At 38.3% G+C, this 14,796-nt stretch overlaps 1 protein-coding gene across 1 annotated transcript in view; it reads right to left on the reverse strand.

The window, feature by feature from the left end:
• The window catches only part of FBXO38 (F-box protein 38), a 61,945-nt gene that overhangs the window by 5,756 nt on the left and 41,393 nt on the right, over window positions 1-14,796 (reverse strand). Inside the window, exons 13-17 of the mRNA XM_012658233.1 lie at window positions 12,761-12,880; window positions 10,934-11,113; window positions 8,902-9,411; window positions 3,020-3,120; window positions 2,695-2,797 (exon numbers count right to left, since the gene is read on the reverse strand). Of these exons, the coding sequence (XP_012513687.1) occupies window positions 2,695-2,797; window positions 3,020-3,120; window positions 8,902-9,411; window positions 10,934-11,113; window positions 12,761-12,880 (1,014 nt within the window). The remainder of the gene's footprint in view (window positions 1-2,694; window positions 2,798-3,019; window positions 3,121-8,901; window positions 9,412-10,933; window positions 11,114-12,760; window positions 12,881-14,796) is intronic.

Consider the following 14,796-nt stretch of genomic DNA (forward strand, 5'->3'; position numbering starts at 1 on the left):
TGTGGCCTCAAGGAAAATTCTTTTTTTCTAGTGAGGCAGTCAGTGTACTAAAGGGCAGAAGCCTGGGCCTGAGGCCATGTGATCCCTGACTAGGTTAGAGAAGGTATGAGGAGAATCATCAGAGTCAAGTGAAGAGATGAAAACCAGTCAGGTGCTCAGAGCACTCAGAGTAAAGAAAGGAATGGAATGAGATGTCAACTAGCAGAGTCTGGAGGTCGAGCTTTAGATTCTCAGAGCTCAGGGTCAGAGGGTGCAGTGCTGACAGATTCTTACACTGCTGCTCTAAGGCTAGGGTGAACGCACTGCTGTTATGATCTCGGAGCTTTTGAGGAGGTCTTGTTTTTTGTTTTAGGAGGAAACTCAGGAGATGGCAGTGATTTATTAGATGTTTTAGGACCAAAGATCTCATTGACTGGGATGGAGAAAAGTACGACGTCTTTAGAGTGACCATGGGGACTGAGGTCCCCAAGGTCTGGACTCTTGTAGAATTCAGAGGAGAGGCAGTGTTTGAATCCCAGTTTCATCTCTCCTTTCTGGGATTTTCCCAGTTTACGACAAAATGTTTGGTAAGCACCTTCTAGTGGGATTTCTTTGTCTTGTTTATTACAATACTAAAATAGAAGAAGTACAAAGAAAAGATAACCCCTTAATATTTTTTTTGTAATTCAGGTTGAGTATCTCTTATCTGAAATGCTTGGAACAACAAGTGTTTTGGATATTAGATTTTTTTAAATTAGGGGAACATTTGTATTACATACTCACATGTTTAGCACCCCAATCCAAAAATCTGAAGTCCAAAATGCTCCTTTCCTTTGAGTGTCATGTTGGTGCTCAAAAAGTTTTGGATTTTGTAGCATTTCGGATTTCAAAGTTCTGAATTAGGGATGCTCACCCTGCACTAATATAATACAAATTAACATTTACTTGGTGTTTACTAGAGTTCAGACCCTGTACTGTGTGTGGGTATATGTGTGTATATGTACATATACAGGCATATCTCATTTTACTGTGCTTCGCAGATAATGCATTTTTTACAAATTGAAGGTTTGTGGCAAATGTGCATCGAGCAAGTCTATTGGCACCATTTTTCCAACAGAAATGTGCTCACTTCCTATCTGTCACACTTTGATCATTCTCATAATATTTCAAACATTTTTATTATTATTATACAGATTATGGTGATCTGCGATCAGGGATCTTTGATGTTACCACTATAATTGTTTTGGGGTGCCATAAATCATGCCCATATAAAGATGGCAAACTTAATCGATAAGTGTTATGTGTTCTGACTGTTTCACTGACTGACTGTTCCCCCATCTCTCTCCTTCTCCTGGGGCCTCCTTATTCCAAGACATGACAATATTGAAATTAGGCCAATTAATAACCCTAAAATGGCCTCTGTTGATGTGAAAGGAAGAGTAGCACACCTCTCACTTTAAATCGAAAGCTAGAAATGACTAAGCTTACTGAATGAAAAAGGCATGCTGAAAACCTTTAGTGGTCTGGATAGAAGATCAAACCAGGCACATTTCCTTAAGCCAAAGCCTAACCCAGGGCAAGGCTCTCAACATCCAGGCAAGATTCTCCAACAGCACAGTGATTATAACTTGCTGCAGGCCCAGATGACTGTTAGCACTTTTTGTCAAAAATTTTTAAATTAAGGTATATGCATTGTGTTTTTTAGACATAATGCTATCGCACAGTTAAAAGACTACAGTATAGTGTAAATATAACTTTTATATGCACTGGGAAACCAAAAAATTCATGTGACTCTCTTTATTGCAATATTCACTTTATTGTGGTGGTCTGGAATCGAACCCGCAGTATCTCTGAGGCATGCCTTGTATACATACACATACACAGACACATCAATCATGGTATTTAACTTTCTCAAATGCTTTATGAGTTAAGCATAGCTGTGCACAGTTTACAGACTGAAGAAAATGAACACAGAATATATAATTTGCCCAAAGAAGCAAATCAGATCTTCATAATTTTACATGATGGCTAATCGAAAATATAATTTTGAGAGAAAAAGGAAAAATTAATAGATCATGTTCAGGACATACTGTATATCTAAAATTTAAACAATTTAAAGAATTTAAAACAATATATGTGAGACAGACATATATTAAGTATATGAAAGGTACACTGGAAAGACATATATTCAATACATAAGTATGAATGGTGGGAACAGATGAGATTGGCAATGAGGGAAAAACTGGACTAAGAAGAAAAGTAGGGATTGCCCTAATGATAATGTGCCATGAATTAAGAAGATGACTAATCATCTCAATCAAATACAGAGCAGTTATGCACTTAAGGCCCAGTCACTACTGCCCCCCAAAACATGTCCAAATTACAGAGGCTAGCAAATGTCTGAGCCGGCATTCAAGCTGAGGTCTATCTGACCTCAAAGCCCATAGATGCTGTTAATCTATTCTGCCAGATCAGGCAGCAATTATCTTTTGGAGGAGAGGCTATTTTAAAAGATGAACCAAATTTCTAAACGTGGACCCTTAGAAACACTACAAAGTTATTTGAGAACTATAGCACAAGAACAGAATTAGAGATAATCCAACACAATGTTTCCTTTTAAAAAACAATATAGTAATGTTATTGTAGTATTTATGAGTTTTGAATCCTTTAAACCTATTTATGATGCTCCTGTATTGTACAGGACCAAATACATACCATGGATGAACATCATCTTGGGACAGTCTTTTAGCACTAGATCTGTGATTCCACAATTGGTCATAGTGACTCCAACAAGATTTTTGGATTTTAATGTAAGAACCTATAAGGAGAAAAATTAAAAAGTTATATGTGAATGTATCTTTCTGTTCTTTGTTGCTTTTTAAGCTTAAATGTTTTCACTGGTACAACTGAGAAGCAGGTGTTACCAATTTCTTCTCTTTGGGACAAGGAAACTACATAAAGATAGAAACTTTAGTTCATTTGCATTATTCAAGAACTGAACTGGACTGTGATAAAGACAAATGAGGGTTTTTCCCTTTACCTGCACGTGGTCATCCTCAATCACAGGGTCACTGGTACTGGTGGATTTATCTGCTGTCCGTTTCCGTTTCATGGCATGACGTGGCTTAGTTTTGGCAACTTCTAGAAAAGGCAAAAAGAAAATCCAAATTTTAGCCTTGCTTTCTTTCCTTCAAACATATTTAGTTGCATACTATAAACTCTATCAAGGCAATTCCCAAATCTACAACTTGGTTCCCCATGGAATACAAGTTAAATCACTATTTCCAATGGACCGTTTCAAAACAGAATCACTCTCCACTATCTCAAATGTATCTACATCGAACATAACACCCTTTTCATACCTAACCCATTCTAATCAACATGCTTGTCTTTGGTCTGACTCACCCCATCCTAAATACTATTGGTGGATGTAACTCATGACTTTCCTGCTAAAAAGACTTATTATTCACTGCTTATTATTGACTGCTGCACTAAGAATATGTTTCAATGCCTGACATTTGGAGCTATGCTCTAGCTCTACCTGTTCTCAATTTTATCCCATACCATATCCTAGTCATCTTCCACTGCCAATGTCTCTATAGCCATCAACTATTTTAGCTCCTTCCGCCCAAGACATCTTTTCTGGCTTGACTTTTTGAAATACTATCCATTAGTGAAAGGTCCAGTTCAAGCACTACCACCTGATCCCCAAACATTATATATTGTTCTGAAGTTCCTGTATACTTGTTTTGTCTCTCCATTTAAACTAAAAGCTCCTTAAAGGCAACAACACTGTCTTATTTCATCTTTGTTTCAATGTCAGCCACCGTTAATGAGCTAAAATGAACATTTATTGAATAAACTGGCACTCAACAAGAATGAATGCACCAAGGGTACATAAATAGAATAACAAATATTTACTGAGCGCTTACTGTGTGTCAGGCACTGTGGGAAGGGTTTTAATTATATTAGCTTATTTATACTTTATTATAGCTCTGAGATAAATCTGTAATTCTCCACATTTTACATATTAGGAAACTGAGGCATGGGAAGATAAAAGAGCTTGCCACGGTGTTAAATGCAAACCAGGAGTCAAACCTAGGAAATCTGGCACCAGTCACTAAGCTAGAAAACCAGCAATCTTTTATCTGTCAAACCCCGGCTAGTACATCCCTAACTTATTTACTAGCATTGTTCTAATACAATATACTTCAATTATAAAAGCAAGTATTATCTTGATTTTATTTAAAAACAAGTTCTAAATTCATACCTAAAACTTAATAAGCACATATATATTTTAAGAAAATGCATTAAAAGTCCTTGTCCTCACTTTTGATACTTAATCAACTGTAGGATAGCACGCATTGAATGAAATACAGTTGATCTTAATGAATTAAATACCCACCATACTGCTCTAGATACCACTGCTAATTACAAACACTCCACTTGCTAATTCTGCAACCTCAAACATGAAAGAAAGATAGGGAAATGAGGTACAAATACCGCAAATTCCCAAAAGCTTGGGCTTAGATGGGAACTCTAGAGATCTAGTCTAAGAAACTTTTCTCCACCATTTGGAATCTTTGTGAAATTCTACTAAGCAAAACAAATGAAAGCGACTGCTTTGGTTGAAGGTGGTGGGGTGGTGGTGGTGAAGAGCCCAAGAGCTCTACCCATCAAACTTCCTCCAAAGGACCCTGAAACCAAGCAAAATCCTAGGGTTCCAAAAAACATAAACTCTAGGCAACCCAAATACAGGCATTCTCCCATAGCATCCTGAAGGAACTTCATGCAAAATCTAATCACCTTCATCGACCTAGAACCTTCTGAAAGCAGCACATTTCACCTGATAACCAAAATTCACACACCTGTTACAACCTCTATTAGGTCCTGGTTCCCTCTCCCAGTACCAGAAAAATAAAAACAAGAAACAGTCTATTGCCTCTCCTCTGTGACAATGTTCTATTAATAATAAGGGTCATCTATTACAGCATTCTTCTTTTATGATCTAATTTTTGAACTTCTGACCTTCCTACAGTGTTCTCACCTTCCCTGTAATCAATCAGAATATGGGGTTCAAAGTTAAATTTCTTGCTCTCCAGCATACCCAAACTGGTGGTTTACATTTTTTAAGAAAACTGAGTCACACGTTATATGCAGAAGACCTTGAAAAACAAAGGCTTCCCAATGTAAAAGGCAAACAGTTGTGTTTGTTGTTATTCTCTATGCTTCCCTCTATGTTTTAGGACAACTAATTTTATTTAGGGACAATTCTTAGTGGTTCACGATTATTAACTGAGCCTCATACCATGTATAAAATATGGTGCCAGAAGCTGGGAATATTATGGTGAAAAAGCAGACACCATCCCTGCCCTCATGGAGCTCATAGTCTACTGGAAAGACAGTAAAACATAGAATTATAATATAGTGTGTTCATATTAATGTTGAAGATGCTACAGAAACAGAGACAAGCAGATCAATCCAGTCTTGGGGGTGGAGGGAGTGTCAGGAAAAGAGTTTAATATTTATGAGAACTATATTAATCTTTTTTTGTTGTTCTTTTTGTTTTTGAGACAGAGTCTCACTTTCTCGCCTGGGATAGAGTATCATGGCGTCAGCCTAGCTCACAGCAACCTCAAACTCCTTAGCTCAAGTGATCCTCCTGCCCCATCCTCCCAAGTAGCTGGGACTACAGGCGAGTGCGAACACGCCCGGCTAATTTTTTGTATTTTTAGTAGAGACAGGGGTCTCACTTTTGCTCAGGCTGGTCTCGAACTCCTGACCTCAAGCGATCCTCCTGCCTTAGCCTCCCAGAGTGCTCGGATTACAGGTGTGAGCCATCATGACTGGTCAAAAACTATATTAATCTTAAATGCTATTCTTTGACATCCCAGTTAATTATTTCTGTGATATTTACTTTATAAATTATTATACAGTGAGGATAAAAACAACTTAGAGGTGTTTATTTCCAAAGTAGGAATTCACAAATAATTACGTTCTAGTTTCTAACATGGCTTTAACATTCTACAAGGTGACAAATCAACCAAATAAAAAGCTCAAATGTTACTTTTTTTTAACTGCTTTAAAAAATCCATAACAATCAAGTGAGTTCCTTTATTAGTCTGGATTTCTCTAAAATTTTTAAAGCAGAATGGCAAATAGGTATCAAAATCATGCTAGATTAAAAATAATTTGTAAGCCACCCACATAATTTGTTGTTGTTTCAAAAAGGAACCCGGTTAATATTAAAACCAGTCCTTTGACATTTCCTCAGAAAAACTGTTATTGAGAGTAAACGGACATTTGTATGGTGCTTAAAAAATATTAAGAAATAATTTACCTACTATAAACACATGAGTTATAGACATTAGAAGTCTTCTCAAATTGAAAAAAAAATCACAAGATAATAAATATAACAGTAAAAAGTACAACATAAATGAGATTTTTTTCTTTTTTTTTAAATCCAAGGAATTATTTAACCTCAGAAAAAGTTCTAGTTATGAAATAGGTCAGAGTGAAATGGTAAAGGGGCTAAGGAGAACACAAGGCAAAAAATGAAAACTTGAAAACCCCAAAGTGAATATGAAGGATCAATATTAAAACAACAACACAAAACTATAACTTTACCTAGAGAAATAAGGCAAATAAAATGGGAGACACAACAGTCCCTAAACAGGAAGACTCGGCTATAAAAATGACAATTTTCTTTTCAATTACCAATTTAATGTACTTCAAAACAAAAACCAACAAGATTTGTTTTTGGAACTTGATAAAATTACTACAAAGCACATCTATGAAGACACAAGACACATGCATATCTAGGCAAGGAAATTTTGAAAAATAATGATGAAAGAGGACAGAACACTGGGATAGAATAGAAGGCTCAGAGATAAACCTAAGTATAACTAAGAATTTAGTACATGATAAAAGAGCATTTCAAAATAATAGCATGAGAATGGATGTCAATAAACAGCACTAAAACCTGCTGACAACTTGAAATAAAAACATAAAGTCAGTTCCACAGATTAAAATAAAACTTCCACTGAATTAAAGAACTTTTAAATAAATGAATAAAGAAATGGGAAGATGTGAACATTTATCTGAACCAAGTGTAGGGAGGAAGGCCTTTCACAGCATAAAAATAAAGAACTCATGAAGGAAAACACGTAAATCTGACTTTACAAATATGAAAAAACATGCAACAAAAGGTATTGCAGCGGGGAGTTACTGTATAATGGGTACAGAATTTCAGTTTGGAATGACGAAAAAGTTCAGATGGTTGGTGGTGACAGCTGCACAACAATATGAATGTACCACTAAATTGTACACTATAAAATGGTAAACTTTATATAATGTAAATTTTACCACAATTAAAAAAATATCATAAAACATCATTTAAAACTCAAGCTGGGAAAAGTATCTTTACCAAATGGCAGAACTAGTATTTGCAGGGCACAAACTCTCACTTTAGGCCAGGCACAGTGGCTCATGTCTGTAACCCCAGGACTTTCAGACGCCAAAGCAGGAAAATTGCTTGAGGTCAGGAGTTTGAGACCAGCCTGGCCAACACAGCAAGATCTCATCTCTACAAAAAATTAAAAAATTAGCCAGGCATGGTAGCGTGTGCCTGTAGTGCCAGCTATTGGGAGGCTGAGGCGGGAGGATTGCTTGAGCCCAAGAATTTGAGGTTGCAGCGAGCTATGAGGACGCCACTGCACTTTAGCCCATGCAGCAGGGCAAGACCCCATCTCAAAAAAACAAAACCCAAAACATCCCCAAAAATAAACCTCATATACTTTAATATGAGTTTATGTTACTATGATAATTAGCACATAATTAAAATCTCATATTTATCTCACAAAAGCGTATTTTTATTAGTTTAACTCCATATGATTCGACAAGCTCTAGGTAGTACGAAAAAAAGCACTGACTCTGTCTACGTTTTGGAGCTGATTTTAAGATTATAAAATTGAGGGACACTTGGAGAAATTTAAAATACATTATTATTCACTGTCAAGTGGTTTTAGGCAGAAGGGGCTACTTAAAAATAAGGTCAGAAATAGAAACAGAATTACGATTAAGAAATGTGCTTACCCTCACTTAACCTAATGCCTTGGCTATATATTATAAATATTAATGAAATTAAATATATATATGTATGTTTTGGTATTTTCAACAAAGTAATTCTCAGAGGAACTATTACTTACCTGCTCACTTCCTGACAAACCTTCCTGGGAGCAAAACTGATTTCTGAAAAAACGACTCAGTACTGCAGAAGCAGACACAGAGGCAGGAAGCTGCGCTATGTTACCCCAGCCCTAGCAATTTAAGGTCTTTACCTTTTGGCTAAGGTTTAAAACTTTCCTAAGTTAAGGCTTCCCCGAGTGTGAAATGGAAGCAGAGTTCATCTACAGGGACTCAGACAATAGAATGAGTGTTATATTTAAGGTAAATACACACGGTGATATTTTTCTTAAAACCTGAACTACTTGAGTTTTCTAGGTTGGATGTTTTACAAACTGTTTAACAACCCCACCCACCAAACAATTGCTGAAAATTAGTTCAAAATCTGTATGACCCACAGAACCCCAAAACAGAATTTGCTAAATTTACTTTTTATAAGAAAACTCATGAAATAAGTTCATGCTTTTCTCCAGCCCTAAACTGCAGTTGCTAATCCTGGGAGCATTGTCATACCTGACTCAGATACCAGCGGTACATGGGACAGTCTGCTCCTGGCCCTGGTTAGGGGCCTCCGAGGATAGTCTTCATTAGACTGCACGTCACAACTCTCAGGCTGGGAGCTCCCCCTCCTGTCCTCACCTGTAGCCCCAGAGCCACTCCCATTAGTCCTCTCATCATGTGCTGGGCCTGAAGACCCCCCTTGTGGCAGAGTCCTAAAGGAAAAGGCGGATCTCGTACCATCCGGGCCATTCACAACACAGGCTCGGCTGGTTGAAGGACGTTCCTCATCAGAACACCTGCTAGTTCTCCTTTGGGATTCCTGGGGCCTGTGACAGCAGCATCTGGGGCAGACAGAACTTTCTGCATCTCCCTCCTCCATGGCCTCAGAGTCCTCTGACCCACCGGGGGAGCAGACACACTGCCTGGACACATCCACTTCTGTAGGGCTAGGCTCGGAAGAGCCGCCGCTGTTCACCGTCCTTACAAAGTCGGGGCTTTGAGAAGCAGTGCTGTGTGAGCTGGAGTTTCCCACTGTGCTGGCGGTGGTGCTGCTGCAGCTGGGATAAACATCCTTGTTTTTTTTCTTTTCAGGAATATCCCTAGCTGCTTTCATATCGGCTTTGATCTGCTCACTGGTGACCTGACAGCCTTTCTCACAGCTGCTTTCCTCGAGGGGAAACTGCTTCGACTGGCCCATCTGATGGGAGTTGTACCTCTTTCGAAGTGGAGTCTTGCCTTTTCCACTTACTGCTTATAGAAAAAGAAGAACGGCCCGAGGAAAAGAAAAGATTTCAGTACAAATTATGGACAAAAGGCAAGGGTAAATTTGGAACAGGAAACAATGTACACTAATTTTCCTAAAGCATAACTGACGACATCACGGAGCTGTTCAAAAATTCTCTATGGCTGCCTAGTGCCCACCTGGTTTATAGTCCTTAGCTCAGCCTTCAAGGCTCTCCAGGATCTGATTCCAAAATACCTTTCCATTTTATCCCCTCTTCATTCATTCTATACCCCATCCCCAACTTTTCTCTCAATATACCCCTGTATTACTGCCTCAGGGCCTTTGTTCTCACCCCAAGTCGTCAGCCCTGGACCTCTGTTCAATTTCGCCTGCACCCCACCCTGAAGCCACAGTACTATCTGCCCTGTAATACTGCCACCTGTGCTTTCGATCTGACTCTTCAACTAGACTGGAAGTTCCATAAAGAAAGACAGACTGTGACTCACTCATCTCTGCTACCTCACAGTGCCTAACACAGCACCTGGGGCACAGTAAGGCTCAATGAATATATGTATATAAACGAATAAACAAAGTTTTGTCTGGCTGACAGAGGATCTAGTTGCTAAATTTAGAAACTGAACTTTCTGGGAAACATTAGGTTAGTCAGCTAGTCACAGTACTTTTCCTAAATTTCAGTTTCCATAAAAGCTCCTTTCAAACGCAGTGTAAAGTTATCTGCATTTCTTAAAAGAAATAAATTAAAAATCGAATAATCAGTCAATGATTAGTAAATTATTCCAAGTCCAAAGAATTGAACTTTCCATACACAGAAGTGTATATATATTTCAGGTACAATGTTAAATGTATACTGAACATTCAAACATTAAGGAGTAAAGGTACCCAAGGAAAAACGAGTGGACAATTTTTTAAAAATCCATCCTTTGCCAAAAGTGGTAAGCACATGGTTCTGAGACACAAAAGTGAAGGAAAGACAAGGAAGAAGTATGAACCTAAAAGTTAAGAGAATTCTAGATTCTTGGTGAGGCAAATGGCAGAGGCTGTTGCCTAGAATTAAAGGGAGACAAGGGATTATAAAAACATACTTTAAGACTCCCTCAAGCGCGAAACTAGCCACCAATATTGACTAAGCATAACTGGACAGATTATCAACTGGGGAATGGCTGTTTCTTCATTGCTGTGGATGACTTACTAGCCATGCTTTACATGAGGCACAGACCTCTTGCTAATTTCTGACACCCTCATGCCACGGCTATCTAAAGCCTCCACTGTGGATTCACAGTCCTTCCTTCTTCCCCTCCCTGAGCCCTCATTCCGTAACATTCTTGCTGTGCTGCACTCACCCACCATAGCACCACCCAGATTCCCCTCCTTACTTGGGCAACTGACTTCCTTGCTTCCTATCACATTTCATAAGGAATATGTGAACTGTACCATCAGTTGCAATAGGGACACATTAATAAAGGCCAAGTGTGTCAGTTCTGATAGTGACTCTCACTAACAGGTCAGAGTAAGACAATTTCTCACCTGACAATTCCTTGGACTGCACAGATTCTCCAGTTTTTTCTTCACGTTCAGAGTAACGCCGAGTACCATTCTTAGGAATCCAGACTTCTTGGAGTTCTAGACTGTCTTCCTCATCATCGCTCTCTGAATCATGAACAGTAATTGGGGTTGGTTTTACTACACGTTGAAGGCCACTGGGACCTAAGACAAAAAGCATAAGCCTAACAGTTACTTTTTTGTCCAAGAAATGCTCTCATGCAAAGTACTATTCCTAGGGATCTAGAATCACAGATATTTTTTGGCTATGTAGCCTCCCTTAGCATTCATTTTAATGGAATATACACTTAGGTGAGATGAGATACTGTGAAAGCACTTTAAGGCATTATGTCAACGTTAAGTATGATTAATATGTCAACCAACTATATACATTTCTAAAGGCAAATTAAAATAGAAGATCATATGGCATCCTCCTATAGGACCTTTGCTATTTAAAAAGTAGCACAAATCATTCTAAAAATAATCAAAATAAATCTTAATAATAATTTTAAAACTAGGCTACATATCGTTCCAATTTACAAATGTATGAGCCAAGGCAAAGCAAATGAAGATGAACCTCACAAACTTATGGGACTGGTGAGCAACTCTGCATTTGTTGAGTATAGGTCTATTTCATGAGATGTAGGAGATACATTCTTGAAGGCTAAAGGCATGTTACATTTTGTTTGAGTACATATGTAAAAAATGCTTTATCTACCTGGCAGCACAGCTTTTAAACCTTTAGCTTTATGACCGAGTTCTCCCTGACCAGTGACTAATATTAGCTCTATCAATAAAATGTAAGCTCCAAGGAACCTTGCCTGTCTTTCTCCTGTTACATTACACAATGCCTGGCACAGAGTAAGTAGGCACTCAATAAATATTTGTTGAGTAAATGACTGCATCTGTAAGACACTTAAAACAAGGTAAAGACATTTTCAAAGACAACGTCTTTCCAATAAATCGGGAGTGAAAAAACTTGAGTTCTAATCTAAATTGTGTCCCTTGATCACTGGTTGAGTGGTACTGAGCATATCATTCACTTTTTTCATTCATTCATTCATTTATTTCAGAATATTATAGGAGTACAAATGCTTTGGTTACATATATTGCCTTTGTACCTCCCAAGTTGGAGCCACAAGAGTGCCCACCCCCCAGACATCACCTACCATACCCGTTAGGTGTGAATTCACCCAATACCTCCTCCCCCGACCTCCTGCCTGATGCCCTATGAATGTTACTTCCATATGTGCACATAGTGTTGATATCATTCACTTTTAAAAAAATAGTAGTTTCTCCATCTGTAAAGCAAAGGGTTGTACGTAATTTTTAAGGGCCTATGACTCTATAGCCTGCTGTAAGCCATCCAATGACATAAATTAAATCTTGGTCTGTTTACTGAAAAAAGTCAATGTCTCCGCTGCTCCTCCTCCCCTCTGAAATGAGGGTAGGGTACAAGCAGAAGATTTAATCAGGTCATTTATTTTCCCTGCAACAATTTGAGTGCTTTCTTTTTCTATATACATGGACACACACCTGTGGTTACATAGAATAAGCAGTTGTTGCTGTAGTCACAAATAATAAAAAACTTTAGTAAGATACACACACACACAATAAGGAGAATACCAATAATATATTATAGGCCTCAAAAATAAACAGCACACAGCAATAATATATTACAGGCCTCAAAAATAAACACCATACTTCATTAGCTGTAAGGTGAGAAAGCAATCCTTCTCAGGGTCCCATGTTCCTCATTACAGCCAGGCTCTAGTTTTCAGAAGGATACATATGGAAGAGTCACATGATTACCTGCTTGTTCCTCATCAACATCCACAGGAATAATTGCCTGACTGTGAGCTGGAGTATTGTTTCCACTCTCAGCCACCACCTCTCCATCTTCTGGCACTATGTCTTCCATCTCATTTAATGCTTAAAAATAAACACAAAGTAAAAACCAAGAGAGGTATAAAAAAACCACAATAGCAGCAAAACTGGAGCCCTGAGGACTGAACATCCCTGTTGATTACCAGGCCCGCTCTGAAAGAATAGCATGTAACTGTGCTTCATAGCAGAGACATTAACAAGAAGCGCCCAATTAGTCTACAGAAGAGAAAATCACAGATGGAAAAGGATTGCTTTGTGGAGAAAGTCCATCCAACTCACATTAAGTCATATAGTTAACAAAGAAACAAAGCAAAATATAATTAAGCTCAACAGACACCATTCAGATTAATGTCACTGAAATGTACAGTAGTGAGGTTTGAGATTTCATGGAGACAGTGGAATCTGCTCTGGTCTTCAACATACAACAGCACACTCCCCCTTATGGTTAGTCTCCCACTCTGAATTTTTGCCCAGCTCTATCCTGCAATATCTGGATTTCATTTAGTGCCAAAATGAGGGCTAATTTATTACTAGCTTCATTTGTGCAGCTGAGGAAATGGAGGCTTAGGGGTGTTAATAGTTTCTAGGATTTAAACCAAGGTGTTTCCGGAGCCTACTATACTACAGGCACTATAAGTAGGTGGGAAATTTATAGTTCCTTCTCTCAAGAGGACATACTCATTCTGACAGAGATGTTAGACACACAGAATAAGGTCAGAATATACTTGATAAGAGCTAGAACAGTCCAAAAGTGCAAGAGAAACAGATAAAAAAAAGTAGCAGCTAACTCTCCTGTTGGGTCAGGGAAAGGTTCACTGAAATAAGGTGACCTTTCATATACTTCCACACCAGGAAGAATGCAACGTTTTTCAGAAGAGTAGACCAGTGATAATAAAGCACAGGTGTTTGTTTGTGATAAGGATGTGAAGAGAAAATAAGCAGAAAAGGTAGCCTGGGCTCCAGATTGTGAAAAGCTTGGAAAGCCTTGCTAACAGGCTTAGACTTGTTTCCTATAAGCAAAGGGGAACTTCTACTACAAGGTTTTTATGCAGGGAACGGCATGAACAGAAATACATTCATATATCTACGTGATAAGATTTTCAAAAACTGCTGAGCAATTGCTTTTAGGTTGCCAGAATAACCTACAGAAATACTTAATACAATACCCAAAAGTTGTTTAAACAATTTCTTTCATTGCATTCATCTGAATATTTATTGAGCACCTACTATAATGCGTTAGTATTCCTAGTATTCCTAGGTGATGAGCAACAGTAGTGATATTCAAGATCCCTACTCTCAGGAATTACCTAGTTGGGGGAGGAAAAAACTTTTTTGTTTTTTAAATAAAAACACCAGACAGTAATGTCTTATGTAACAAAATTTTAAAAGCACAATATGACAGAGAATGAATTGGTAGCTATCTAAGATCAGGTGGTAAGCAAAGACATCTCTGAGATTAACATTTAAGCTAAAACCTAAAAGCCAAGGAGCCAGCCATGAAAAGATGGAGGGAGCAGTCAGTGCAATGGTTGGTGCCAGCTGGCATGTTCAAGCATGGTGAGAAAGGTGGGGAGGAGCACAAGATGAGGACAGGCCAGATCATGTATCACTCTGTGACTTAATTCAAGAACCTAGATTTTATTCTAAGACAATGGGAAGCTACTGAAGAGTTTTAAGTAAGTGATCAACATTGTCTGGTTTATTTTAACAAGACTGCCGTGGCTGCTCCAAAAACTAATTTCAGTTGGTCAAGAGAGAAAACAGGGAGGCCAGTTTGAAAGCCAGTAAAACATTTAGGTGAAAAAGGGTGATATAATGCAATGCTAGTACAATGTGAAAGGAGAGATACAGGTATATTGGGGAGATGTTTTAGAGACATTCAACAAGATCTGCTAAAGGACTCAATGTTGCAGAAAGCAGGTAGGCAGTAAAGAAAGAATAATGTTTTGATTTTAGTCTCC

Source organism: Propithecus coquereli, unplaced genomic scaffold (genome assembly GCF_000956105.1).
Source record: "Propithecus coquereli isolate 6110/MARCELLA unplaced genomic scaffold, Pcoq_1.0 Scaffold58, whole genome shotgun sequence".
NCBI classification, from domain to species: domain Eukaryota; kingdom Metazoa; phylum Chordata; class Mammalia; order Primates; family Indriidae; genus Propithecus; species Propithecus coquereli.